The sequence below is a fragment of the Bufo bufo genome, chromosome 7, assembly GCF_905171765.1.
Source record: "Bufo bufo chromosome 7, aBufBuf1.1, whole genome shotgun sequence".
NCBI classification, from domain to species: Eukaryota; Metazoa; Chordata; class Amphibia; order Anura; family Bufonidae; genus Bufo; species Bufo bufo.
In genome coordinates, this window is record NC_053395.1 from 141,923,688 (window position 1) to 141,951,193 (window position 27,506).

Genomic DNA, 27,506 nt, shown 5'->3' on the forward strand with positions numbered 1-27,506 from the left:
AAAGTGCAGCATATGCCCGCCATTACCGGGTACAGGTACAGCACGGCTCCCACCAGGATCAGGAGAAAGGTGATGGCGAATATAGCGAAATCCAGCATCCTCCGTCCTGCGCCCGCCGCCCGGCAGCACGGCCTATGTGTCATTCAGCGAGCTCAGCCCATTCGGCCATCGGCCCCACCCCCTGCCAGCCAGGAGCAATCGATCCCTCATCCCGGAAGCGTCGTGGAAGTCTCTGACTAGTGACACGTGGGTAACGTGAGGAGGGCGCGTCTGAGGCGCGGTGGGCACTCTGGGACTTGTAGTACCATAAGAGGCTGGATGTGACGTGGCTGGTGGTTTCTGGGCTCTTTGCAGCGCTGATGTGATACGTCCTTGTATATCACCATTTTTTTTACTTATTAGGAAATTAATTTAAAAAATGGAAAATTTTTCATGTTTTCGCCAGTAGTTTTCATGTGTTCTCCTTGGACAGCACTTTTTTGTGGTGTTTTCTGTGTAGTTCTTGCGGGGCCCAAAGTGGGAAAATCAGTACAAGAATCCATTCCTCACAATGATAGTGCTGGGAAGTGCTCCCTCCATCTTAATAAGCCAAATGGAAAAAAAAACAAAGTCTCCTTGCACACTGTCTGTGAGTGTGTCCGACCCCGGTAGATCGCAGAGGGTCTCACTGGTCAGACCTCACCCCCCCCCCCCCCGGTCAGCCCCTTAGAGGACCTTGCGATTTTCCATTTTTGCGTTTTTGTTTTTCACTCCCCGACTTCCCATAGTCCTAACTTTTTTATTTTTCCATTCCCATAGCCTTATCAGGGCTTATTTTTGTGGGACAAGTTGTACTTTCTAATGCCACCATTTAAAGTTGCATACAATGTAGTGGGAATTAGGAAAAAACGCAATTCTGACAGGTTTATTTATTTTTTTACACCATTCACTATGTGGTAAAATCGACCTGTTACCTTCATTCTCCAGGTCAGTACAGTTACGATACCACACTTGACAAAAAATTAAAAGCCTTGAGAAAAAAATATTTTTTTTATCGCCATATTCTGACCCAGCTTTTTTGTAGTTATGTGTACAGAGGTGTGTGAGGGCTCATTTTTTGCAGGGCGATCTGTACTTTTCATTGATACCATTTTGAAGTGTGTGAGACTTTTTGATCACTTTTTATAAAAAAAAAATCCTGGAGTTGAAGTGACAAAAAATAGTGAATTGGCTGTTTTTATTTTTTTTCCCATTACGCCATTTGCGGTATAGCATTAATGTTGTACTATTTTAATTGTATGTGCATTTTCCCGCAGGCAATGTACTTGATGTTTATTTTTTTATTGGTTAAGTATTTTTATTGTAAGGAAAGGGAGGTGATCTGAACTTTCATATTTTTTATATTTTTAATACCTTTTTTTTCTCCTTTTACTTTTAATGGAGCCCAGTGATTCTACTAGGGAAATCATGTTTTACAATAAATGCCCCTTCCTGGATCCTCCCACTGCCCTATCTTCAGCAGAAGATCAGCACACAAAGGAGAAGGCAGCAGCTTCCTAGCCAGTAGTTCTGTGGTAATGACATGTATGTTGCCTTTCTTTCCTTCAAGGAATGTATAAAATACATTTGCATATTAAATACAGAGGAGTCGGAGTCGTGGAGTCGGAGCATTTATCTACCGACTCCACAGCCCTGGTATTGGATAACACTGGCATAATGCTGTCAGTCTTATACAGTACATTCCAGAACACACACCCTTTTACTCCGTCCTCATAACTGAGCGACGACCAATTAACCCCTGAACATTAACAAACAGTTACACCACTTACAGGCATAAAAGTTGTGGAAAAACGACTGTAAAGTAGAATTTTACTCCAGGTGCACACTGCCGGAGAATGCCCTGGTCTTTGATAAATGACCCCCAATATTCTATGTTTGGTCTGACTAGTGATTTGTAAAGGGGTAGAACTATTTTTCTCATCATGTGCATCTATGCCCCTTTTATTGCGCCCACCTCATGGTCCTATTCGCCTTTACAGCAGTTGCCTGACGTGTTGCCACAGTTTTCAGTGTTTTCCTTTTTGTACGTAATCTTAGCATGTCCTTCCCATGTGTGTAAGGCCTCATGCACACGACCGTTGTTGAGTTCCGTTCCGCAAAATGGGGTTCCGTTGTTCTGGGATTTGTTTCCGTGTGTCTTCCTTTATTTTTGGAGGACCACCAGACCTAAAGGAAAGTAAAAAAAAGTCTAAGACAGGTTTGCCATGCAAATGATAGGAAAAAAAATCGGACGCGGACGTGCGGACGCGGATGACAATCTTGTGTGCCTTCGCGTTTTTTAGCGGTCCCATTGACTTGAATGGGACCGTGAACCGTTTTCCGCGAAAATAATAGGACAGGTAATATTTATTTGACGGACTGGAACCACGGATCACGGACGCGGATGGCAAACGGTGCATTAGACGAGTTTTCAACTGACCCATTGAAAATCACAAAAAACGGCGTAACGGACACGGAATAAAACAATGGTTGTGTGCATGAGGCCTCAACCTTAGGTCGCTTTCACATAGTCAGTGTTTGACCAGTGATTTCCATCAGTGATTGTGAGCCGAATCCAGCTGCAGGTCAAAAACAGAACAACTGCCCGCCGATCTGCCGCTGACTGAAAGCATTTGTGAGACGGATCTGGATGCAGATCCGTCTCACAAATGCAATGCAAGGACGGATCCGTCTCTCCGCTTGTCATGCGGACAGACGGATCCGTCTTGTACATTTTTCACATTTTTACCGGTCTGCGCAGGCCGGAAGGACGGTTCCGGTATTCTGAACGCCCGGATCCGGCGCTAATACATTCCTATGGGAAAAAATGCCGGATCCGGCATTCAGGCAAGTCTTCAGTTTTTTTCGCCGGAGAGAAAACCGTAGCATGCGGTTTTCTCTTTTGCCTGATCAGTCAAAACGACTGAACTGAAGACATCCTGATGCAAACTGAACGGATTACTCTCCATTCAGAATGCAGGGGGATATGCCTGATCAGTTCTTTTCCGGTATAGAGCCCCTGTGACGGAACTCCATGCCGGAAAAGAAAAACGCAAGTGTGAGAGTACCCTTAATCAGTAGTATCTTCTGTAAAAATTTATATTTTACTGTGCAATCATTTATAGGCATATTAGGCTACTTTCACACTGGCGCTTCAGGGTCCGCCTGTGAGATCCGTTTCAAGGCTCTCACAAGCCGCCCCAAACGGATCAGTTCAGCCCCAATGTATTCTGAATGGATGCGGATCCATTCAAAATGCATCAGTTTGCCTCCGTTCAGCCTCCATTCCACTCTGGAGGCGGACACCAAAACGCTGCTTGCAGCGTTTTGGTGTCCACCTGGCGGTGCGGAGCCGAACGGATCCGTCCTGACTTACAATGTAAGTCAATGGGGACGGATCTGTTTACATTAACACAATATTGGTGCAATTGTAAACGGATCCGTGCCCCATTGACTTTCAATGTAAAGTCAGGAGTCCCTATTAATATACCAGGAATGCAGGTAATCACTGTATCTGGCCCAAGACAGACACCCTTCAGTTGGATCGCAGTGTACTTCTACGCAGATTGAGACTCAGCGTGTCTATGCTGGATCGTCATAGGCTCCTCTGCAAGATGTCATAAACCGTACAATAGTGAGAGTACCTCTGGCACAATTAAAAATTCTGCTTTATTATACTCACAGAAGTAAAATGGTTTAGCAGCATATCAATATAACAATATTCTTTCCGCACAGCCCGACCCGGGTTTCACATATAGCTTCGTCAGGGGGCGAGAATCTACCACGCCTAGGGTAGGCGGATATTTATCCCCCTTCCCCCCACATGGCACAGCTGATAATTATATTACCCATCCAATTGCACAAAGGATTTCTCCAAAATGCTCATATTCCAAATATAACACAAATAAAAACACATTCCATTCATCTTTCAAAAATCCACATACAAAATATCGCAGTTGTATAGTTTTTTCATGCTGACTCTTCCAATTGGGAATTGTATTACAAACACGGCTAGGTCAACCAATGACTGACTACCAAGTGCTTCATTCATGAAGTCACACGTCCAGGTAGGTTCCCTCCCCCTGCTGGACAATTCGTTACTCTACACTTTCCCTGCTCCGGCGCACTACAATTCCAATATTCCAAATACATTCAAACTAAGCAGGGCTTAAAGAGGACCTTTCACCGATTCTTACCCTATGAACTAAATATACAGACATGTGGAGCGGCGCCCGGGGATCTCTCTGCACTTACTATTATCCCCGGGCGCCGCTCCGTTCTCCTGCTATGTCCTCCAGTATCTCCGTTCCCTAAGTTATGGTAGGCGGAGTCTGCCCTAGCGCTGGCCAATCGCATTGCAGAGCTCACAGCCTGGGAGAAAATAACCTCCCAGGCTGTGAGCTCTGCGCTGCGATTGGCCAGCGCTAGGGCAGACTCCGCCTACCATAATTTAGGGACTGGTATCTCCGCCTACTATAACTTAGTGAGCGGAGATACCGGAGGGCATAGCAGGAGAACGTAGCGGCGCCCGGGGATAATAGTAAGTGCAGTGAGATCCCCGGGCGCCGCTCCACATGTCTGTATAGTTAGTTCATAGGGTAAGAATCGGTGAAAGGTCCTCTTTAAGGTCGAATTCAATATTCATCCCTTTAGGTTGAAGGGTACTTAGTTTATATATCCATTCGATCGCTCTTCTGTTTATTCGCATAACTGGGTCCCCACCCCGCCAATGGGGTTTAACCAGTTCCACTCCCACGAATTTCAAACCCCTAGGCTTCTTTTCATGGTGCTCTTTAAAATGCATAGAAACACTATGTGTAGTTAGACCTTTTTTGATGTTACGGATGTGCTCCTGTATTCTAACTTCCAGTTTCCTGAGGGTTCTTCCTACGTACTGGAGGCCACAAGGGCACTCCAGTACGTATATCACCCCCTCATTCTTACAGGACAGACCCCCTTTTACTTTAAACTCTTGTCCACTTACTGTGGACCTTACTACCCCCACATGCTGTGTTCTCTCTTTCAAGATTCTATTTTTGCAGCCTATACAAAAGCCGCACCATGTGAATTTCTGCGTATCATTTTTTTGGGGGACAATCGAAATTGCGCTGTGTACTAGACGTGTGTTCAAGTTAGGGGCCTTCTTAAATATGATTTCTGGCCTCCTAGGTATCTCTTTCCCCAGGATGGGGTCGTTCTTCAGTGTTGCCCAATTTCCAGGGAATCTGTCACTAGCATATTAGGATTTTTTTATTTTTATGAATCCATGTGTAATAAAGTACCTTATTTCCATATGTCTTGTTTTTATTCTGTGTCTTGTCATTTCTTCAAAAAAACGCTTTTTATGATATTCAAATGAAGCTGTAAGGAGCCCAGAGGGGCGTTATTCTTTGTCCACGGTGCCCAGGAACGCCCCTCTGAAGTGCTGTGCCCGCCTAAATTTGAAAACTAAGAACTCCTCCAAGATCGCCTAAATCGCCTCCCAGAGGCGAGGCTAAGTCCCCCCCCCCCCCAGCGCCGTGCTCTGCGGCAAACACCCCCGATCCTCCTCTCGCCCGCATCCGAAATCCCACGCAGGCGCCGTGCCGGCGATTGCCTGCGCGATGATAAGACGACTGAGGGCAACAGCTTCAACAGCGTCACTGGGCATGCGCCGATCCCAGTGACGTGTTCGCTGTTTCCTCAGCCAGCTGGGATCGGCGCATGCCCAGTGACACTGTTGAAGCTGTTGCCCTCAGTCGTCTTATCAGGCACGGCACTTCAGAGGGGCACCGTGGACAAAGAATAACGCCCCTCTGGGCTCCTTACAGCTTCATTTGAATATCATAAAAAGCGTTTTTCTTTTAAGAAATGACAAGACACAGAATAAAAAGAACAAGACATATGGAAATAAGGTACTTTATTACACATGGATTCATTAATTTTTTTTTTTACTAATATGCTAGTGACAGATTCCCTTTAACCACCTCAGCCCCCATAGCTTAAACACCCTGAAAGACCAGGCCACTTTTTACACTTCTGACCTACACTACTTTCACCGTTTATTGCTCGGTCATGCAACTTACCACCCAAATTAATTTTACCTCCTTTTCTTCTCACTAATAGAGCTTTCATTTGGTGGTATTTCATTGCTGCTGACATTTTTACTTTTTTTGTTATTAATCGAAATTTAACGATTTTTTTGCAAAAAAATGACATTTTTCACTTTCAGTTGTAAAATTTTGCAAAAAAAACGAGATCCATATATAAATTTTGCTCTAAATTTATTGTTCTACATGTCTTTGATAAAAAAAAAAATGCTTTGGGTAAAAGTTATAAAGTTTACAAACTATGGTACAAAAATGTGAATTTCCGCTTTTTGAAGCAGCTCTGACTTTCTGAGCACCTGTCATGTTTCCTGAGGTTCTACAATGCCCAGACAGTACAAACACCCCACAAATGACCCCATTTCGGAAAGTACACACCCTAAGGTATTCGCTGATGGGCATAGTGAGTTCATAGAACTTTTTATTTTTTGTCACAAGTTAGCGGAAAATGATGATTTTTTATTTTTTTTTCTTACAAAGTCTCATATTCCACTAACTTGTGACAAAAAATAAAAACTTCCATGAACTCACTATGCCCATCAGCGAATACCTTGGGGTGTCTTCTTTCCAAAATGGGGTCTGTAATAAATGGCCGGTGAAATCCGAAAGGTGCTCTTTGGAATGTGGGCCCCTTTGCCCACCTAGGCTGCAAAAAAGTGTCACACATGTGGTATCTCCGTATTCAGGCCCATATTCCAAAGAGCACCTTTCGGATTTCACTGGTCATTTTTTACAGAATTTGATTTCAAACTCCTTACCACACATTTGGGCCCCTAGAATGCCAGGGCAGTATAACTACCCCACAAGTGACCCCATTTTGGAAAGAAGATACCCCAAGGTATTCGCTGATGGGCATAGTGAGTTCATGGAAGTTTTTATTTTTTGTCACAAGTTAGTGGAATATGAGACTTTGTAAGAAAAAAAATAAAAAAAAAATCATCATTTTCCACTAACTTGTGACAAAAAATAAAAAATTCTAGGAACTCGCCATGCCCCTCACGGAATACCTTGGGGTGTCTTCTTTCCAAAATGGGGTCACTTGTGGGGTAGTTATACTGCCCTGGCATTCTAGGGGCCCAAATGTGTGGTAAGTAGGTAAATGACCTGTGAAATCCGAAAGGTGCTCTTTGGAATGTGGGCCCCTTTGCCCACCTAGGCTGCAAAAAAGTGTCGCACATGTGGTATCTCCGTATTCAGGAGAAGTTGGGCAATGTGTTTTGGGGTGTCATTTTACATATACCCATGCTGGGTGAGAGAAATATCTTGGCAAAAGACAACTTTTCCCATTTTTTTATACAAAGTTGGCATTTGACCAAGATATTTATCTCACCCAGCATGGGTATATGTAGAATGACACCCCAAAACACATTCCCCAACTTCTCCTGAATACGGAGATACCACATGTGTGACACTTTTTTGCAGCCTAGGTGGGCAAAGGGGCCCAAATTCCTTTTAGGAGGGAATTTTTAGACATTTGGATACCAGACTTCTTCTCACGCTTTGGGGCCCCTAAAATGCCAGGCCAGTATAAATACCCCACATGTGACCCCATTTTGGAAAGAAGACACCCCAAGGTATTCAATGAGGGGCATGGCGAGTTCATAGAAAAAAAAATAATTTTGGCACAAGTTAGCGGAAATTGATTTTTTTCTCACAAAGTCTCCCTTTCCGCTAACTTGGGACAAAAATTTCAATCTTTCATTGACTCAATAAGCCCCTCAGCAAATACCTTGGGGTGTCTTCTTTCCAAAATGGTGTTATTTGTGGGGTGTTTGTACTGCCCTGGCATTTGAGGGTCTCCGCAATCATTACATGTATGCCCAGCATTAGGAGTTTCTGCTATTCTCCTTATATTGAGCATACGGGTAATGAGATTTATTTTTTCCGTTCAGCCTCTGGGCTGAAAGAAAAAAATGAACGGCACAGATTTCTTCATTCGCATCGATCAATGTGGATGAAAAAATCTCTGCCAAAAAAAGAAAAAGGAGGGGAAAGGCGTCTGCCAGGACATAGGAGCTCCGCCCAAAATCCATACCCACTTAGCTCGTATGCCCTGGCAAACCAGATTTCTCCATTCACATCAATCGATGTGGATGAATAAATCCTTGCCGGGATTTTTTTTTTTATATATACAAAGTGTTTGCCAAAGTATATGAACACCGCCACCTCCTCAGCTCATATGCCTCGGCAAACGTATCTTTTACTGCAGAGGAGAAATCTCGTCTTGCATCGCCGCATACACCGACTTGCGTGTAATCTGACAGCAGCGCAATGCTTCTGTCAGAATGCACATCAGTGCTGCAGCTAGTCGATCGGTTGGTCCACCTGGAAGGTAAAAAAAACAAAACAAAAAAGAAAAAACCAGGCCGCAACGCAATAAATTTATTAACTTTTGAACCAAACATATAAACTTTTTTAACTGAACGTTAACTTTTTTTACTTACCGGTATTTTTTTTTTTGTTTAGTTTTTTTTACCTTTTATAGAACAAACCTCTCATTCCCCATGGGACAATGTGCAAAGCGCAAATCGCCCAAAGATGTGGCGAAGTACGTTATGCACTTTATCCCAGGTGAAAGGAGAGGTTTGCAGCAGCTGTGAGTAAAAGGGCCCTAATAGCCCTGTTTGCCTGTCCTGTGAGATGTGATCCCTATGCTAGGTGTACCTGTGTGTGGTACTTCCGGAAACACTCACCAAAGCATAGGGCAGGGTGGTCAGGACAGTCAGGACAGAAATAGCGGGTGTCACGCCTTATTCCACTCCTGCTACAGACACAACATCTTTTTCGGGGTGACGGTTGGGTTGAGGTACCAGGAACGACACTGGGGAAATGTCGCTCGTGTAGACGGCTAACTACACTGGTGGATGGGGCTACGGAACCTTCTGGATACAGGAGGTTCTCGATGATCTCTTCCTGGAATTTGAGGAAGGATCCTGTTCTCCCAGCCTTAGAGTAGAGAACAAAACTATTGTACAGAGCCAATTGAATCAAATATACAGACACCTTCTTATACCAGCGTCTGGTGCGTCGGGAAACTAAATACGGAGACAACATCTGGTCATTGAAGTCCACCCCTCCCATGAGCAAATTATAGTCGTGGACTGAGAGGGGCTTTTCAATGACACGGGTTGCTCGCTCAATTTGGATTGTCGTGTCTGCGTGAATGGAGGAGAGCATGTAAACGTCACGCTTGTCTCTCCATTTCACCGCGAGCAGTTCTTCGTTACACAAGGCAGCCCTCTCCCCCCTTGCAGGACGGGTGGTAATGAGCCGTTGGGGGAAGCCCACGCGACTAGTTCGCGCGGTGCCACAGGCGCAAATCCGTTCTAGAAACAAATGCCTAAAGAGGGCCACACTTGTGTAGAAATTGTCCACATAAAGATGGTACCCGTTGCCAAATAAGGGTGACACCAAGTCCCAGACTGTCTTCCCACTGCTCCCCAGGTAGTCAGGGCAACCGACCGGCTCCAGGGTCTGATCTTTTTCCTCATAGATCCGAAATTTGTGGGTATAGCCTGTGGCCCTTTCACAGAGCTTATACAATTTGACCCCATACCGGGCACGCTTGCTTGTGATGTATTGTTTGAAGCCAAGGCGCCCGGTAAAATGTATTAGGGACTCGTCTACGCAGGTGTTTTGCTCGGGGGTATACAAATCTGCAAATTTCTGGTTGAAGTGGTCTATGAGGGGCCGAATTTTGTGGGGCCGGTCAAAAGCTGGGTGGCCTCTGGGACGGGAGGTGGTGTTGTCGCTAAAATGCAGGAAACGGAGGATGGCCTCAAATCGTGCCCTGGACATAGCAGCAGAGAACATGGGCATGTGATGAATCGGGTGCGTGGACCAATATGACCGCAATTCATGCTTTTTAGTTAGACCCATGTTGAGGAGAAGGCCCAGAAAATTTTTAATTTCGGAAACTTGGACTGGTTTCCACCGGAAAGGCTGGGCATAATAGCTTCCCGGGTTGGCGGATATAAATTGTGTGGCATACCGGTTTGTCTCTGCCACGACTAAGTCCAAGAGCTCCGCAGTCAAGAACAGCTCAAAAAATCCCAGGGCCGAACCGATATGAGCCGTCTCAACCCGAACTCCAGACTGGGCGGTGAAAGGGGGAACTACAGGTGCGGCTGAAGTTGGTGACTGCCAATCAGGGTTTGCCAGCACCTCAGGGATTCTAGGGGCTCTACGGGCCTGTCTGTGCGGCGGCTGCGACGGGGTAACTATTGCACGTGCCACCGTACCAGCTTCAACTGCCCTTCTGGTTCTCGCCACGTCACCATGTTGTACGGCAGTGCTGGTACTAGGTCCAGGGAGGGCTGCGCTGCTGGTGTATGCCTCACCACGTGATCCGGCAGCGACAGCCCCACTCTGCTGCTCTTGAAGCGGATCCTGCATAACCTGTGGTCTAGCGACACGGGGCCGGGTACGCCTGGTTCTATCAGGGACCTCCACCTCCTCGTCCGAACTTTGGGTCAGACTGCCACTGCTTTCTACAGGTTCATATTCTGACCCGCTAGATTCGTCAGATGAGGGTTCCCATTCCTCATCCGACTGGGTCAGAATCCTGTAGGCCTCTTCAGAAGAATACCCCTGTTTGACATTTTGGACTACTAAATTTAGGGGTATTCCCTGAGACTACCCAAGAAAAAAAGCAAACCTGTCTTACAAAGGAGAGGCTAGCGAAGTACCGGAGGCCGCTGCGGTTGATAAAAAATATCAAAACTGATTTTTTTATCGCCGCAGTGCTTGTAAAGTGAATGTGCAGTGATCAAAAAAAATAATTTTTTGTCACTGCGGTGGGGCGGGCGTGGGTGAACGCACGTGTGGGCGACCGATCAGGCCTGATCGGGCAAACACTGCGTTTTGGGTGGAGGGCGAACTAAAGTGACACTAATACTATTATAGATCTGACCGTGATCAGTTTTGATCACTTACAGATACTATAAAAGTACAAATGCTGATTAGCGATACGCTAATCAGCGAATAAGTGACTGCGGTGCGGTGGGCGCTAACTGACGCTAAACTACCTAACCAAGGGGCCTAAACTAATCCTAAAACCTAACAGCCAATACTAGTGAAAAAAAAAAGTGACAGTTTACACTGATCACTTTTTGTCTTTCACTAGTGATTGACAGGGGCGATCAAAGGGGTGATCAAAGGGTTAATTGGGGTGCAGGGGGGTGATCTGGGGCTAAGGTGTAGTGTTGGTGCTACTCACTGTGAAGTCTGCTCCTCTGCTGGATCCAACCGACGAAAAGGACCAGCAGAGAAGCAGACAAGCCATATAACAGATCATATTTACTAATATGATCTGTTATATGGCTTGTGATTCGTTTTTTTGAAAATCGCCAGCCTGCCAGCCAATGATCGTTGCTGGCAGGCTGGTGACGAAATTGTTCTTTAACGTTTGCCGGCCCGCGATGCGCATGCGCGGGGCGGCTTTGAGCGAAATCTCGCGTCTCGCGAGATGACGCGTATATGCGTGACTCTGCGCAGCGCTGCCGCCTCCGGAGCGGTCCGGAGGCGGTTAAGCGCGTTTTTCAAGAACCCTGCATTGGCATTGTATTGCGTCATGAACATGAAACGGAAATGCCTCTCCTTATTCTTTTTTCCACAATCACCCTCTGTTTTACAAACCTCCAAATTATTTCGGCACTCTTCCAACTCATCCTCCTCATATCCTTTTTCCACAAACCTTTCTTTAATCACTTTACTCTGCTTCCTGTAGTCTTCTATTTTTGTACAGTTACGTGCTATTCTTTTAAACTGCCCTTTTAGAATATTATTTAGCCATACACCATAATGGCAACTGGTCCTATCAATATATGCATTCACGTCTGTTTCTTTGAAGTAGGTTCTCGTAGTCAATTTTCCATTTTCGAAAGAAATACAAAGATCTAGGAAATTAACCTCCACATTGCTTATGTTACTGGTAAAGTGCAAATTCCAGTTGTTCTCATTCAAATTCTGGATGAGTGTTTCCAGCCCCCTTTTTTCTCCCTCTCAGATTAAAAGGCAGTCGTCGATGAATCTCCTCCATACCCGCAATTCACCTCCATAAATTTTCTTTCCTAGTATCGGGGTAATGTTCTCCTCCTGCAGTTCCGGTGCATTGGACATAAAAGTTACCAGAAATAGTTGTGGTCTAGACAGTACTCTACGCACCTCAAAATAAATGCACCTTGTGTGTCTGTCATTAGTGGGTCTTTCAACACCTGGTTCTCTATGGCTTTCACTCCTAAGGCCTTCGGTATCACAGTATACAATGATGTCACGTTGACTGTCGCCAGCCATACCTCCTCTCGATGCATCTCTAGTCTTTTTATCAGATCTAATACACTACTCGTATCCTTCAAATATGAAGGAATTCGTGTGACATATTTTTGTAGGTGAAAGTCTATGTACTCAGTGATCCTGCTTGTAAGGGAGTTTATCCCCGAGACTATGGGCCTGCCTGGGGGTTTAAGGAGACACTTGTGTATTTTTGGTAGGTGGTATATCACAGGGGTTACTGGATATTTTACAGTTAGGTACTCAAATTCTTTCTTATTTAGCCAGCTCCCGACCGCCTAACGCAGGGATGCGTCCTGCGGGCGGCCGAGTTATTCCTCCTTGACGCATCGGCGCGTCATCTCGCGAGACGCGAGATTACGCGCATATTCGGCCCGCACATGCGCAGTGCAGGTCGGGAAAAGTTGCAAAAGGAGTTGGTCACCAGCCTGCCAGCCAATGATCAGCGCTGGCAGGTTGGTGACTTTTAAATAAACAAGCCAAAAGCCATATAACACATTATATTTATAAATATAATGTGTTAAATGGCTTCTGTGCTCTCTGCTGGGTCCTTTTTCGTCGGTTGGTCCTAGCAGAGAGCACAGTTCACAGTGAGTACACCAAACACTACATATTTAGCCCCAGATCACCCCCCCCCCCATCACCCCAATTAACCCCTTGATCACCCCTGTCAATCACTAGTGAAAGGGAAAATAGTGATCAGTGTAAAATCTCACTTTTTTTTCCCCACCAGTATTGACTGTTAGGTTTAGGTTAGTTTAGGCCCTATTTGGTAGGTAGTTAGCGCCCAGCCCACCGCACCGCAGTCACTGATTCGCTGATTAGCATATCGCTAATCAGCATTGGTACTTTATAGTATCTGTAAGTGATCAGTCAGATCTATAATAGTATTAATGTCACCTTAGCTCGCGCTCCACCCAAAACTCAGTGTTTGCCTGATCGGTCGCCCACACGTGCGTTCACCCACACCCGCCCCGCCGCAGTGACAAAAATGTTATTTATTTTTTTATCACTGCACAATCACTACACAAGCGCTGCAGTGATAAAAAAAATCAGTTTTGATATTTTTTTATCAATCGCAGCGGCTTCCTGTACTTCGCTAGCCTCCCATTTAGGGGGTATTCCCTGAGACTACCCAAGAAAAAAAGCAAGCCTGTCTTACAAATGTAAGACAGGCTTGCTTTTTTTCTTGGGTAGTCTCAGGGAATACCCCCTAAATTTAGTTGACCAAATGGCAAGTGAGGGGTATTCTTCTGAAGAGGCCTACAGGCTTCTGACCCAGTCGGATGAGGAATGGGAACCCTCATCTGACGAATCCAGCGGGTCAGAATATGAACCTGTAGAAAGCAGTGGCGGTCTGACCCAAAGTTCGGACGATGAGGTTGAGGTCCCTGATACCACCAGGCGTACCCGGCCCCGTGTTGCTAGACCACAGGTTGCGCAGGATCCGCTTCAAGGGCAGCAGAGTGGGGCTGGCGCTGTCGGATTACGTGGTGAGGCATACACCAGCAGCGCAGCCCATCCTGGACCTAGTACCAGCACTGCCGTAGAACATGGTGAAGTGGCGAGCACCAGAAGGGCAGTAGAAGCTGGTACGGTGGCACGTGCAGTCGTTCCCCTGCCGCAGCCACCGCACAGACAGGCCCGTAGAGTCCCTGAGGTGTTGGCAAACCCTGATTGGCAGCCCCCATCTTCAGCCGCACCAGTAGTTCCCCCTTTCACCGCCCAGTCTGGAGTTCGGGTTGAGACAGCTCAGATCGGATCGGCACTGGGGTTTTTTGAGCTGTTCTTCACTGCGGAGCTCTTTGACTTCGAGTCGTGGCAGAAACAAACCGGTATGCCACTCAATTTATAGTCGCCAACCCGGGAAGCTTTTATGCCCAGTCTTTCCGGTGGAAACCCGTCCAAGTTTCCGAACTTAAGACTTTTCTGGGCCTTCTCCTCAACATGGGCCTGACAAAAAAGCATGAATTGCGGTCATATTGGTCCACGAAGCCAATTCATCACATGCCCATGTTCTTTGCTGCCATATCCAGGACACGATTTGAGACCATCCTGCGTTTCCTGCACTTTAGCGACAACAGCACCTCTCGTCCCAGAGGCCACCCAGCTTTTGACCGTCTCCACAAAATTTGGCCCCTCATAGACCACTTTAACACCAAATTTGCAGATTTGTATACCCCTGAGCAAAACATCTGCATAGACGAGTCCCTGATACATTCTACCGGGCGCCTTGGCTTCAAACAATACATCCCAAGCAAGCACGCCCGGTATGGGGTCAAATTGTATAAGCTCTGTGAAAGGGCCACAGGCTATACGCACAAATTTCGTGTCTATGAGGGTAAAGATCAGACCCTGGAGCCGGTCGGTTGCCCTGACTACCTGGGGAGCAGTGGGAAGACAGTCTGGCACTTGGTGTCACCCTTATTTGGCAAGGGGTTCCACCTTTATGTGGACAATTTCTACACAAGTGTGCCCCTCTTCAGGTATTTGTTTCTAGAACAGATTGGCTGCTGTGGCACCGTGCGACCTAGTCGCCGGGGCTTCCCCCAACGGCTCGTTACCACCCGTCTTGCAAGGGGGGGAGAGGGCTGCCTTGTGTAACGAAGAACTGCTCGCGGTGAAATGGAGAGACAAGCGCGACGTTTACATGCTCTCCTCCATTCACGCAGACACGACAATCCAAATTGAACGGGCAACCAGTGTCATTGAAAAGCCCCTTTTGGTCCACGACTATAATTTGCTCATGGGAGGGGTGGACTTCAATGACCAGATGTTGGCTCCTTATTTACTCTCCCGCAGGACCAGACGCTGGTATAAGAAGGTATCTGTATACCTAATTCAATTGGCTATGTACAATAGTTTTGTTCTCTACAGTAAGGCTGGGAGAACAAGATCCTTCCTCAAATTTCAGGAAGAGATCATCGAGAACCTCCTGTATCCAGGAGGTTCCATGGCCCCAACCACCAGTGTGGTGAGCCGTCTACACGAGCGACATTTCCCCAATGTCGTTGCTGGTACCTCAAACCAAGCGTCACCCCGAAAAAGATGTTGTGTCTGTAGCAGGAGTGGAATAAGGCGTGACACCTGCTATTTCTGTCCTGACTGCCCTGACCACCCTGCCCTATGCTTAGGGGAGTGTTTCCGGAAGTACCACACACAGGTACACTTAGTATAGGGATTGCGTGACACAGGACAGACACACAGGGGTCTTAGGGCCCTTTCACACAGAGCTGCTGCAAACCTCTCCTTTCACCTGGGACAAAGTGCATAATGTACTTCGCCACATTTCTGGGCGATTTGAGCTTTGCACATTGTCCCATGGGGAAGGAGAGGTTTGACCTCTAAAGGTAAAAAAAAAAAAAAATCACAGGTAAGCAAAAAAGTTAATGTTCCAAAAGTTCAATAAAGTTTATAAAAGTTAATGTTCTGTTCAAATGTTATATAAAGTTAATGTTAATAAATTAATTGCGTTGCGGCCTGTGTTTTTTTTTTTTTTTTAAACCTTCTAGGTGGACTAAGCGATGAACCAGCTGCAGCACTGATGTGCATTCTGACAGAAGCATTGCGCTTCTGTCAGATTACACAAAGTCGGTGTATGCGGCGCTGCAAGACGAGATTTCTTCTCTGCAGTAAAAAAGATACGTTTGCCGAGGCTTACGAGCTGAGGGGCGGTGTTAATATGCTTTGGCAAACATTTTTTATAAAAAATAAATAAAAATTCTGCCAATGATTTATTCATCCACACCGATTGATGTGAATGTAGAAACCGGGTTTGCCAGGGCATACGAGCTGAGTGGGTTTGGATGTTGGGCGGATCTCCTATGTTTTGGCAGACGCCTTTCCCCTCCTTTTTTTTTTTTTTTTGCAAATTTTTTGGCAGATATTTTTTCATCCACATTGATCGATGCGAATGAAGAAATCTGTGCCGTTCATTTTTTCTTTCAGCCCAGAGGCTGAACGAAAAAAAAAAATCATTACCCGTATGCTCAATATAAGGAGAATAGCAGAAACTCCTAATGCTGGCCATACAAGTAATGATTGTGGAGACCCTCAAATGCCAGGGCAGTACAAACACCCCACAAATGACCCCATTTTGGAAAGAAGACACCCCAAGGTATTCGCTGAGGGGCATATTGAGTCCATGAAAGATTGAACTTTTTGTCCCAAGTTAGCGGAAAGGGAGACTTTGTGAGAAAAAACAAAAAAAAAATCAATTTCCGCTAACTTGTGCCAAAAAAAAAAAATCTTCTATGAACTCGCCATGCCCCTCACGAAATACCTTGGGGTGTCTTCTTTCCAAAATGGGGTCACATGTGGGGTATTTATACTGCCCTGGCATTTTAGGGGCCCTAAAGCGTGAGAAGTAGTTTGGAATCCAAATGCGTAAAAAATGCCTTGTGAAATCCTAAAGATACTCATTGGAATTTGGGCCCCTTTGTGCACCTAGGCTGCAAAAAAGTGTCACACGTGGTATCGCCGTACTCAGGAGAAGTAGGGCAATATGTTTTGGGGTGTCTTTTTACATATACCCATGCTGGGTGAGAGAAATATCTCTGTAAAATGACAATTTTGTATAAAAAAATGGTAGTACAGGTAGTTCTGCTTTTTGTGGCTAGCAGAACTACCTGTACCGCCAAGGGAACCCGAGGGCCTGTAGCTTGGAACAGCAATTCTTTCGGATCCATAGATAGGTTTGTTTTTAACTTATTATTTAGTTCTCTGATTATCTTTTGCCACAATTCCCCAATTTCCCTGCATTCCCAAATGCAATGATACATGTTCGCATATGGAAACAAGCATTTAGGGCAGGCATTCAGCCTTTCACTAATAAGTAAGTAGAGAGAGACGCGACACTCACCATCGGTTATGTTGGTTGCTTTTATTGCAGCTCAAATGTCATACTGCGCAGGCAGGGGAGCGGGATGGCCACAATGTGCGTTGGCGACGGCCGTTTTGCGCAGAAATCGCGCTTCTTCAGACCGGATGTGACGTGCAGGCGCACAGACAAACCTTTTAAAGGGAAGCTGCCGGACATCACCATGGTGATCCCGGGTCTCCCCTATGCGCAGCTGCGATACAAATCAAGGAGAGACCCAAGACAATGTTAATAATATCACATGACATATCAAGTTGCAAACATTGCAACAAATCAATATACAATTCTTAATATAGGCGACAAGTTCCAGGTGCCAGACCAGTGTAAAGACACAGAGGGACGAATAAATGCCACTTAGAGGCAAAAAATTTTACATGAAAAAAAGGGGGAGGGGGGGAAAAAGAGAGGGAGAGGCAAGATGGGACAATCACCGGAGATACTATGAAAGTCAGGAATATAGGGAGTGGAGTTATAGAAATAGTGGCCGTATGCGGGTTGCAAGGTGTTAGGGTCACAAAAAGACAGCCATGTCGTTCTTGTCATTAAGGCCATGGGGTCCCATGGCTCTTGTCCTAATGATCCATCTGGCCTCCCGTTGCAGCAAGAGGCGGTGGCGATCACCTCCCCGAGGGATGGGTCCCACGGCCTCAATGCCAGCAAAAGAGAGGCCAGATGGATCACCATTATGAGATGAGCGAACGTGTTCAATAAGGCGAGGTGAACCTCGTCCAGTACGGATGGAATTAAAATGCTTGCGTACCAGTTCAAGCAAGGGCCTAATTGTCTTTCCAATATAGAACCTGTTACAACTACATGAAATGACGTACACCACGTATGGAGTGCGACAGTTAATAAACTGTGTGACCTTGTGCATAACGCCCCCTAGGGACAGACTTTTAGCTTGGGAGTTCAGATGACAAAATGAGCACGTTCCGCATTTGTAATTACCCATTGGGATTCTGCTTTGTAACCAATTGGACCCCTTGGGAGGCTGAAGAGCACTATGGACCAATCTGTCCCTTAGGGTATGGCACTTCCTAAAAGTGATAAGGGGTTTGCTGGAGATTACTGTGCCCAGAGACAATTCATTTTTCAAGAGGTCCCAGTTACTATGCACTGCCCGTTTAACTACATCCGCTGCAGGACTGAACTTAAAAAATTATTCAGCCTTTCACTAACGGCAATAGTAGTGTTACCTTTAATATCAAAGCCATATACCGCTCTATGCATCAATTTAAAGTGAGTCTCCCTCCATATTTCACTAGATACTGCTTTACGTACATTTTCCCATCCCCTCAATATATCTTCGGTTTCTACTTTAATGTTCGGTCCCCCTGTCCACTTCTTAAAGAGAGTATCTACTATGTCTGAGGAGAGTGTTTTCCTCACCCTTTGATATAGGGAGGCTATGGAGGGTTTGCCATAGCTAGGAGATAGTATACCATCAAAGTCATTTAGTGAAAATTCAGACACAGTATTTTTGAGTCTCTCTTTCAAGAATCTCATGATCTGATGGTATGCCAGAAAGTGCTTCGAGGGTATACCATATATTGATTGCAAATCAATGAATGAGTAGTATTGCGCTTTCTGTTTATCCCATAAATCCGAAACCTTGTTTATCCCTTTACTTTCCCATTCTATAAATTGCTTGTTCAATGACCCTGATTGGAATTCTGGATGCCGCCATGGAGACAAGTATTTTGACATCAAGAAAGGGAGTTTATACAGTTTCCTGACTACCTTCCAAGCCGCTACTGTATCTTTAATTAGTACACTGTGCTTAATCAGTGGCGGGAATGCCGAATACCTAGTGTGCAATAAAGCATTAAGGCTCCATGGCTTTGCCAATTGTGATTCCAGAGAGAAGTTAGAGAAATATGAGGATCCTCTAATCCAGTCTACTCCGTACCTCATCAGACTAGTTATGTTATAGTGTCTTACATCAGGAAAGCCTAAGCCCCCCTCTTCCCTAGTAAGCATAAGAGTTTTCAGTGCTATTCTTGATTTTTTCCCCGCCCATATGAATTTATGGAAAGCACTATGCAGGGCATTGACATCTGAGTGTTTTAACAGGACAGGTATTGTTTGCAATTGGTATAATAGTTGCGGGAAGCTTATCATTTTTATCAGGTGACATCTGCCCATCAGTGACAATGGAAGGTGTGACCATCTTTCCAAATCCGTTTTAATGCGATTGATTAAATTTGGGTCTGCACCTCCATAGAGTAATCTCCGAATATTAGCAGTCTCTGGCCATCTATTTCCAACGCTGTCTTGCGTCTCTTATAGGCTCTCAAGATTGCCACTTTATCAGTAAAGTCCAGATACTTCACAATCACTGCCCTAGGGCGGCGGTTCAGGGCACCTATGAGCTTGGTGTTATTTTCATCTTTACCAGACCTTAAGTCCGGGACCAATCTGTGGGCTCTTTCCGCTTTACATTTTGTAGGTATTCCCAGTGCTTCTGGTATATCCGTTTCACAGATGCGAATAAGATCCTGTGACGGAACACTTTCTTGTAAACCCACGATCCTTAAATTGCTTCTGCGTGAGCGATTTTCCAGATCATCCACTTTGTCTTTTAGGAATCTATTATCCCTGAGAGCTGACTCCAACTTTATTTGTAGCTTGTGGCATGTGTCATCCATCTCTTGTAGCTTATGTTCCGCCACATCTAATCTGCTGCCATGCTCTGCGGCGGTATGCTGAAGTTCTTGAAGCGTCACCCCCACCGTGCTAGGTAGCGACTCTTGCAGGTCCGTAAGGATCCTTTTTGCTACTTCAATAGCTAGCCTGACATAGTCTATGCTTCTGCCTTCCGCTTTCGAGTCCTCACAATCAGCGGTTGCGATCTCAGTCAGGTCAGTATCTTCTACTGCTTCAGGGTCGTCATCCGCCATTTCAGTTTCCCGCGCTGCCAGCTTCTGCGGCTTACTTTGGCTTTTGGTTTTGTTTCTGCTCCCCATGTTCCGTAAGTAGCGCTCCATACAGAGACGCTTGATCGCTGGAAACGGTGATCCCGAAAATAACTCCGGTATGTAGGGGATTAAGGTTGTGCAGAGTGTCTCTTCACAGAGGAGCAATCAGGCGCGTCTCACCATGTTGGCGCCGGAACCGGAAGTCTCATCCAATGTCTTCTTATACTCTTTCGTGGGGTCACTCTTTAATTTCCTATATGTGGTCTCATCTGCCAATAATCTATGCATTTCCATCTCATACTTATCCTTATCCATTACAACTACCCCCCCCCCCCCCCCTTTATCTGCAGATTTTATTACAATCAAGGGGTTAGCTTCCAGATCTTGCAAGGCTTTTTTCTCCTTAAGCGAGAGGTTATTGTATTTCTTTTTACTTTCTATCTTATCTAGCTCATTCAGAAGTCCTCTCTTGAAGGCCTCTATGCACTCATTATTGGTATTTTTCGGGAAAAAGTTTTGATTTTTCTCGAAGCTGGGTGTGTATTATCCCCTTTTCATTAGTTGCGTCTTTTATAGACGCACCCAATGGTGTATTTACTGCATTTTTCAAGGGGGGCACTCTGATTGCTCATGCAATATTTCGCAATGTTCAGTTTTTTCACAAATCTATGTATATCAAGTAAAGTCTCGAATTTATTTAACTATTTCGTGGGCGCAAATTTTAAACCCCTCCCTAATACAAGTGCCCTTGTGGCCTCCAGTACGTAGGAAGAACCCTCAGGAAACTGGAAGTTAGAATACAGGAGCACATCCTTAACATCAAAAAAGGTCTAACTACACATAGTGTTTCTATTCATTTTAAAGAGCACCATGAAAAGAACCCTAGGGGTTTGAAATTCGTGGGATTGGAACTGGTTAAACCCCATTGGCGGGGTGGGGACCCAGTTATGCGAATAAACAGAAGAGCGATCGAATGGATATATAAACTAAGTACCCTTCAACCTAAAGGGATGAATATTGAATTCGACCTTAAGCCCTGCTTAGTTTGAATGTATTTGGAATATTGGCATTGTAGTGCGCCGGAGCAGTGAAAGTGTAGAGTAACGAATTGTCCAGCAGGGGGAGGGAACCTACCTGGACGTGTGACTTCATGAATTAAGCACTTGGTAGTCAGTCATTGGTTGACCTAGCCGTGTTTGTAATACAATTCCCAATAGGAAGAGTCAGCATGAAAAAACTATACAACTGCGATATTTTGTATGTGGATTTCTGAAAGTTGAATGGAATGTGTTTTTATTTGTGTTTTATTTGGAATATGAGCATTTTGAAGAAATCCTTTGTGCAATTGGATGGGTAATATAATTATCAGCTGTGCCATGTGGGGGGAAGGGGGATAAATATCCGCCTACCCTAGGCGTGGTAGATTCTCGCCCCCTGACGAAGCTATATGTGAAACCCGGGTCGGGCTGTGCGGAAAGAATCTTGCAGAGGAGCCTATGACGATCCAGCATAGACACACTGAGTCTCAATCTGCGTAGAAGTACACTGCGATCCAACTGAAGGGTGTCTGTCTTGGGCCAGATACAGTGATTACCTGCATTCGTGGAAAAGCGCTCTGCGTGTAAATGAGGAGCAGCGCGGTCCCACTATATTAACATAGAATATACTAAGAACTGTGTACATAACTGGCCCCTGCTGCCTGGCAGCACCCGATCTCTTACAGGGGGCTGTGATCCGCACAATTAACCCCTCAGGTATAACCTCATATACTTTGCTGGTACTATACTACACTACGGCTTTTTCACACACGAATCCGCACAGAAAAAAAACACATGTCTTCTGCAGCATGTGCGGGTGGCTTTATGGTCACCCAGGACTGGATTCAATTGTGACCGTGGGTATAGCTGCTGCTGCCACTAGGAGGCGACACTAGGCTGAAAAAAGACTTAGCTCCTCCCCTGCAGGCTATACCCCCTCCAGCCTCGAGAGAGCATGTCAGTTTTATGCTTAGTATCGTAGGAGGCAGACCCCCTGCTCTGCAGGGTGGCTGTTATTTTTTTGTTTTTAATTTTACCTTTTAGGTTGGGGGTCCAGGGCTACTAAGAGCTCTGCATCCCCGGGGGGGGGCTGACCGGTGACGCTTGGTCCACCGCTCTGCCTCCCACAAGAAGACAAAGTGGACCAGGAGGGCTTGACCTTCCTGCTCCCCCCAGCCATGGAGCCACCTGTTCCTGCCCTTCAACCCGGTCCATGTCACTTGTGCCAGGGACTGAAGAGGTGGCTCTGCTGGTCCATGTCAGAAGGGTGAAGAACACAGATGATGGCAGGTGAATATGTCTGTCTGTGTGTACTATCCAGGGGCTGGACTCTCTATTAGGGCATGGAGATTCTCCATGAGGGGACCTGTCGGCACGGCACCGCCGGCATGGGGTTGCGGGGGTTAACTCGGCACGTGCAGCGTTTTCCCCACCGGCCTCAGCGATTCACGGGCGGCGGCGCTGCGCTTGCCGCCGCCCTCCCCCCTCTTTTTCTGGTTCCTGGGAGAGATCTCCCACATATATATTCTTACCCTAGGACTTCTGAGGGCCTCTCTCCACTTTCCCCTCACGGCGCATAGGGGGTTAATGGCCACGTCCACAGACACTGTCCGGACACAGCGGGTGGCCGTCCGCGCTGCTGCGGTCCGGACCTTTACTGCCAGCTGTCATGCAGGGAGGGGAGCGGAGGAGGCTTCCTGCTCCCCAGCGCTATTATCCACCCTTCTAGGCAGCAGGCGCCGTGCGCGCCGCTCCGAAAAGGTTAAAGCCCGCACAGGACGACCGGACCCTGGCTTCTCTTGAGCCTACCTCCCTTCTCCTTCCGGTCCCAGCCACTCCAAGTCGCTTTGTTCTCCGGCCGGCAGTAACATCCAAGTCGGCCGTGCTCCACAACTTTAGGCCCCGGCTTCATGGCCTACTAGGCCGCAGCTCTCTTCCGGCCATGTGAGGAAGGGGGGGGGGGGGGCGCGGGCTGGCGCGAATCCTTCACGCCTAGCCTCCTCCTCCCCCAGTAGCTCACTGAGCCCCGCCCCCGGTCCTCCAGGAGGTTAACCCTTCCTGGCCAGCCTCCGCTTGAGGCTGTCAAAGGATTATACTATCTGTGGTGCAATGGGTCTTATTGTTGAGGATTTTAACCCCTTCCTGCCTTTTGCCCACTTGAGTGCATCCCGGATAGAGGAGGTCCTCTGTGGTTTCCAAATCCACCATCCTGAGTTGTGCAGGACCTTCCCACTCACCCTCCGAGGTTGTGTGGTTGATAAGCACCGCCTGCGCACTCCAGTGGAGCATCTCCGGACCTTCCCACTCTCCCTCCGGGGTCGTTTGGTTGATAAAATACCATCTGCTCAGTCCAATGGAGGATCTCCGGATCTCCCATTCCACCCCTCAGGTAGTTTGGTCGATAAATCCCACCAGGGCAGTCCACGGCTGCTATGGTCATGACTCTGAGAGTCAAGACTGCACACAAGCGGACCAGAGCAGGATGTGTTTCCTCCTCTGTCACTCCTGCATCCCCAACCTTCCCCCCCCCCAGGGTCACGCTCAGACGCACCCTTCCTCCCTGGAGAGGTTCTGTCCGAGGGGGGGGATCACTGATTCGGACTCAGGCAGCAGTATTTGTCGTATGCATTACCCCCTTCCTTAGGCGGAGTATTTGCACTATTACTGGATACAGTACTTGCCTTAGACATTACCTCTTTCCATAGGTTGACTAACGGCACTAGCACTGGCTTCAGCGCCGGCGGTAGGCGTTCCCCCTTATGTAGGTGGCGGAATTGCATTTCCACGGGTACAATATTTACCGTATGCATTAGCCTTTTCCATAGGTGGTGTTATGGCACAGTGTTTCCCGTATGCATTACCCCTCTCTAGGTGGAGTAATTGCATTCTCACCGGGTACAGGACTCGCGATATGCATTACCCCTTTCCTTAAGTGGCATAATTTCTCTGCCATTGGATTTAGTTCCTGCCGTATGCAGCACTCCTTTCCTTAGGTGGGGTCCTTACACTTCCTCTGGATACAGTTCTTGCCGTATGCGTTTTTCCCCCTTTGGGGCGGAATTGTTGCACTACCACTGAGGAAGTGCTCGACGTAGGCATTGTCAAACTCCATTGATGGGGTACTTCCAGTACCGTTGGATACGGTTCTGACGGTTGTGCTACCCCCTTCCTTAAGCGGAGTATTGCAATACCGCTGGAGGTTATTTCTTCAGTCACATCAACATCTCCATGCTTACTGTTGTTTTACCCTTTCGTTAGTGATCGCTAACGGGTGGATAACTAAGCATTTTGAAATGCTGCACCTCCACTGTGCCAGGGCTCTAGATGGATGCCTTATCTTCCCTTGGTGCCCTGGACTCTTTATCTGGTAACTATGGATGCCTCCAGTGGATACCGTGGCTATTTCCCCGTTGTGGCCTTTTTTCTTGCCGGTGCTGGTTTGGGGCATGAATATGTCACCCTCTGTCCTCTCAGGGAGTTACCAGGCAACACTTCAGTATCCTAGGGACCCACATCTCATTTGGTCATGGTATTTGTCCTCAACAATGTGGAGGGCGTACGCCATTGCACATAATATGGTGATTCCGCTCCAGCGAGTCGAGGGTCACACTGACTCTCTGTATTCTGTAGCTCCACTCCTCCTTATCTGGGAAAGTGGTTATGCTGACACTCTGGTTTAGTTTTTACAGTGTGTTCTCCTCCGCATGTGCACCTTTTACGCTGGTGCTAAGGGTCGTAGCTGTTGCAGTGGGGCGTCCCCCCTCAGGTGGGGGCTCTTCCCTGACGCCAGCTTGGCGGTTGCTCCTGTTCGGCGCCCTTGTCTGGTGGGGTGTTTTAGGTTAGCTCTACTTAACTAGGGCAGTAGGGTTCCATGACTTATACTGCAAGTCCTCATACCTTCCCCTCAGCATTGACGGGACATGCGGTGACTACAATGATACGAGGGGTCTTTGCGCTGTCACAACATACTAGGGTTCCTCCAAGACAGCTCCTTCGTTTGGTGGCGGATTCTTCTAGCGCCGCATTCTGTGGCCTCTGCCATGTGGCCCCCTCCTCAGCTGGAATATGATGCTAGCAATTGACTTGCGGTTCCCCTTGCACATCCTGTGGCTTCTTCTGCATAGTGCCAGCCCCAGATGGGGAATGAGCTTTGCCCTGATTTCTTTTCTCCTTCCATCTTTTTCCTTCTCTGGCTCCGGGTTCACAGCCACCCCGCAAGCCTTGGTGGCTCCTACGTTACTACTTTCCCCTCATCTGCATTGGCACGGGGTATTGGTTCCGGTCCCGGCTGGTGGACTGTGACGCCTCCACACCATCCTTCTACAGGTGAATCCTTCCTATTGATCCTGGGTGTCCTACCTGTATCTACAATTATCTCTCTTACGACATGAGTAATGTCTGTCCTGTCAGTCCGGTGGTGGTCATACTTTTTCACTACCCATTCCGTGGGTAGACTACGAGACTCCCCACGCCAGGCGGAGCCTGGGTCCTGTCATGCCCTACCACCGCTGAGGGATGTTTCGTTCCTGGAACGGAACACCTTTTCTATTTATTTTTCCTCCTCGAGCCGATTATTGCTTGTCTCTCCCTTCTATCTACCTGTCCAGTAGCCATGCGTTGACGTTGTCATCGCACTCCATCCAGCAGGGGTATTTTTCTTACCTTGGTCTGGTCGAAATTTTCGTCGAGCGGCGTTGCCACGCTGTCAAAATATGGTCACTGACTGAGCTCCTCACTGTCGGCGGTTCTCGCACCGGCCTTACTCTACCTATCTCACATGTATTAGTTCCTTGGCCTGCGGTTGGGTGTGTCTGATTCAGGCGTTTTTCTCTGTGGGTTATCAACCAGCTTTTCAGTCTCCCCGCAAGCCTCTTCGGCTCTGGGGGCATCGGTCTGCAAATCGACCGCTTCCGTGGAGCGTCCCTTTTTTTTTGCAGAGGTGTATCCTGTGATCTGGGATTTTGGTTCTGCTTCCAGGGTTAGGGCCTGGTACCTGGTTTCGTCCAGACAACCAATGGGTCGTTTGGTGGCGTTGCAGTGACGAACATTTCCACCCAGCAAATTTTGAAGTTGGCAGCGCCTTTCTTGTACGTATGTTTTTCTTGTCAGGTACTCACGTAAGGCAGTGCTCTGCCCATTACCTTCTTTTTTTGCTGAAGGTAGTCGCCGCCTTCCACGTCGACAGGACCTTGTTTTCCCTTCTTTTCCTTCTCCCTCGCACTCGGGAGGGTGAGCTCTCCATCAGTATGGATTCGAGCTCGGAGGTTTGCTTGTCCATGACTAGCTCTTTCCACGGTGTGGATTCTTACCTTGTCATTCCTGGAGGTCCTTGGAAGGGCTCGATGGTCTCCAAGGGGTGTTTCCAGGTGGATTCGTTGGCGGTTGCTTAGGCATTCCGCTCCCGGGGCCGGTTTCACCCTGCATCAGCTTCGCGGTTGTACCAAGTTTTTTGCTAGGTGCTTCCTAGGCATCGCCAGTGCTGCTTTGGGCCGCAGGGTCTCGCAGGCAGCAGTGCATTAAGCATTCTCGAGAGTGCTATTTCCATGGGCGTGGATTTTTTTTATTTTTTCCCCTCCCCGTGGACTGCTTTAGGACGTCCCACGGTCCTGTGTCCCCCAATGATACCAGCGAGAAAACGAGATTTTTGTGAAACTCACCTGTAAAATCTCTTTCTCGCGTACTTCATTGGGGGACACAGCACCCACCCAGTATTTATTATTGTTGATGGTGATGTCTGGTTGCCTGTCGGGTGTCTAGCGGGTTCGGTTCCGCCAGTGTTGGTTGCATTCTCTTTTGCTTGACACATGTTTTCTACTGCTCCTACTGCTTGAGCACAAACTAACATGCTCTCTCGAGGCTGGAGGGGGTATAGCCTGCAGGGGAGGAGCTAAGTCTTTTTTCAGCCTAGTGTCGCCTCCTAGTGGCAGCAGCAAGCTATACCCACGGTCCTGTGTCCCCCAATGAACCACGCGAGAAAGAGATTTTACAGGTGAGTTTCACAAAAATCTCGTTTTCTGTCTGTCGACCAAACAACTGGACCGTTCCTCACCAAATTTGGCACACAAGTACATAAGGTGTCCGGGAAGATTTTGACCGAGTCTCTGCTCTCTAGGACGTACCATTCCTGAGATATTCCCCAAAAATTACCTGCATTAGCCAATACAAGCCTGCAAGTCTTTCACTCATATCCCAACTGCAATACACAAGGTCACATGTCCATTATCAGCCAAAAGAAGCTCGCAGGCCTTTAGTCTCCACGTACACACAGTTTTACTCC

At 47.1% G+C, this 27,506-nt stretch overlaps 2 protein-coding genes across 10 annotated transcripts in view; one reads left to right on the plus strand and one right to left on the minus strand.

The window, feature by feature from the left end:
• LOC121007707 (cytochrome P450 20A1) overlaps positions 1 to 167 on the minus strand; it is an 87,211-nt gene extending 87,044 nt beyond the window's left edge. Inside the window, exon 1 of the mRNA XM_040439829.1 lies at positions 27 to 167. Coding sequence (XP_040295763.1) covers positions 27 to 143 — 117 coding nt within the window. The 5' untranslated portion in view covers positions 144 to 167. The remainder of the gene's footprint in view (positions 1 to 26) is intronic.
• A 2-nt stretch (positions 168 to 169) lies between these two features.
• The window catches only part of LOC121007708 (alpha-aspartyl dipeptidase-like), a 75,069-nt gene continuing 47,732 nt past the window's right edge, over positions 170 to 27,506 (plus strand). For 5 of the 9 annotated variants that reach the window (XR_005780461.1, XR_005780460.1, XM_040439830.1 and 2 more), the window contains exon 1: positions 199 to 246. The gene's annotated coding sequence lies outside the window, so the exon portion shown is untranslated. Of the gene's footprint in view, positions 265 to 303; positions 375 to 27,506 lie in introns of those variants that run through there. The other 4 variants (XM_040439832.1, XM_040439833.1, XM_040439836.1 and 1 more) reach the window with 4 other exon arrangements.